The sequence below is a fragment of the Sinocyclocheilus anshuiensis genome, unplaced genomic scaffold (assembly GCF_001515605.1).
Source record: "Sinocyclocheilus anshuiensis isolate Anshui unplaced genomic scaffold, SAMN03320099.WGS_v1.1 C32285338, whole genome shotgun sequence".
NCBI lineage: Eukaryota > Metazoa > Chordata > Actinopteri > Cypriniformes > Cyprinidae > Sinocyclocheilus > Sinocyclocheilus anshuiensis.
Window position 1 is genome coordinate 1 of NW_015614232.1, and position 836 is coordinate 836.

Consider the following 836-nt stretch of genomic DNA (forward strand, 5'->3'; position numbering starts at 1 on the left):
TCAGTAGATACCATTTGGACCTACAAGAAAAGTGTGGATACTGTACCATTGTTTTCTATGCGTCCGTTGGGTTGAGATCCACCATTGGACTCCACTCGTATACACGCATCCTGTCTCTCTGATAAAGTGCCCTGAGAGGACAGGTAACTGGGGACATCAGGAGGGACAATTGTCTCGTCTGTAAAAGCCAAGCGCAAAGGTTATAGACAAGCCTTGTGTAAAAAATACATTCCTCTTGCACAACATGCAGAGCCCTAAACAAATACAATATTTGTGAGAATACACGCACCTGTGTTTACACTGCACTCCTCGCTCTTCTTCCTCGTCTGGTAGATAATACACACCCAAACAAGTGACGTCACCACAATACTGGTGACCACGGCGATGACGATGATTCCCACAGTAACAGTGCTGGGGCTTGAAAAAGGTGCACAATCCTCAAATCGCTGGTAAATATTCAGCTGGCAGTGAGCGCGCTCTGTGCCGAGCGTGTTGGACATGACACAGGTGTAGCGTCCAGCATCTTCTAAGATGGTGCTGCCGATCACCAAGAGCTGATTGCCTGGAGTGAAGTAGTGACGGTCGCTGGGTCTGAGAGGCTCCTCCCCCTTTAGCCAGGTGATGCGAGGAGGTGGGCTGCCTAACGCCTTGCACTGCAATGCAACGGTCTCACCCACCACCACATTTCGATCCTCCATTTCCTGAGCCAGATGAGGGGTTTCTGCAGGAAGATCACAGGGCAGTTATTGAATTACATACAGCCATGTGTAGATACAGATCCCTTTAAGGATCTCGGGAAGTCGTGGCCTAATGGTTAGAGAGTCGGACTCGTAACC

At 49.4% G+C, this 836-nt stretch overlaps 1 protein-coding gene across 1 annotated transcript; it reads right to left on the minus strand.

Annotated features, from left to right (window-relative positions):
- Nucleotides 1-41: 41 nt before the first annotated feature.
- On the minus strand, nt 42-822 carry LOC107682509 (leucine-rich repeats and immunoglobulin-like domains protein 1; the record flags this gene model as incomplete). The annotated part of the gene is made up of 2 exons (XM_016478725.1): nt 290-822; nt 42-178 (listed from the first exon to the last, which is right to left on the minus strand). Coding segments are annotated over exons 1-2 (546 nt in total), but the record flags the coding sequence as incomplete, so codon positions are not given.
- Between the last annotated feature and the right edge of the window lie 14 nt (nt 823-836).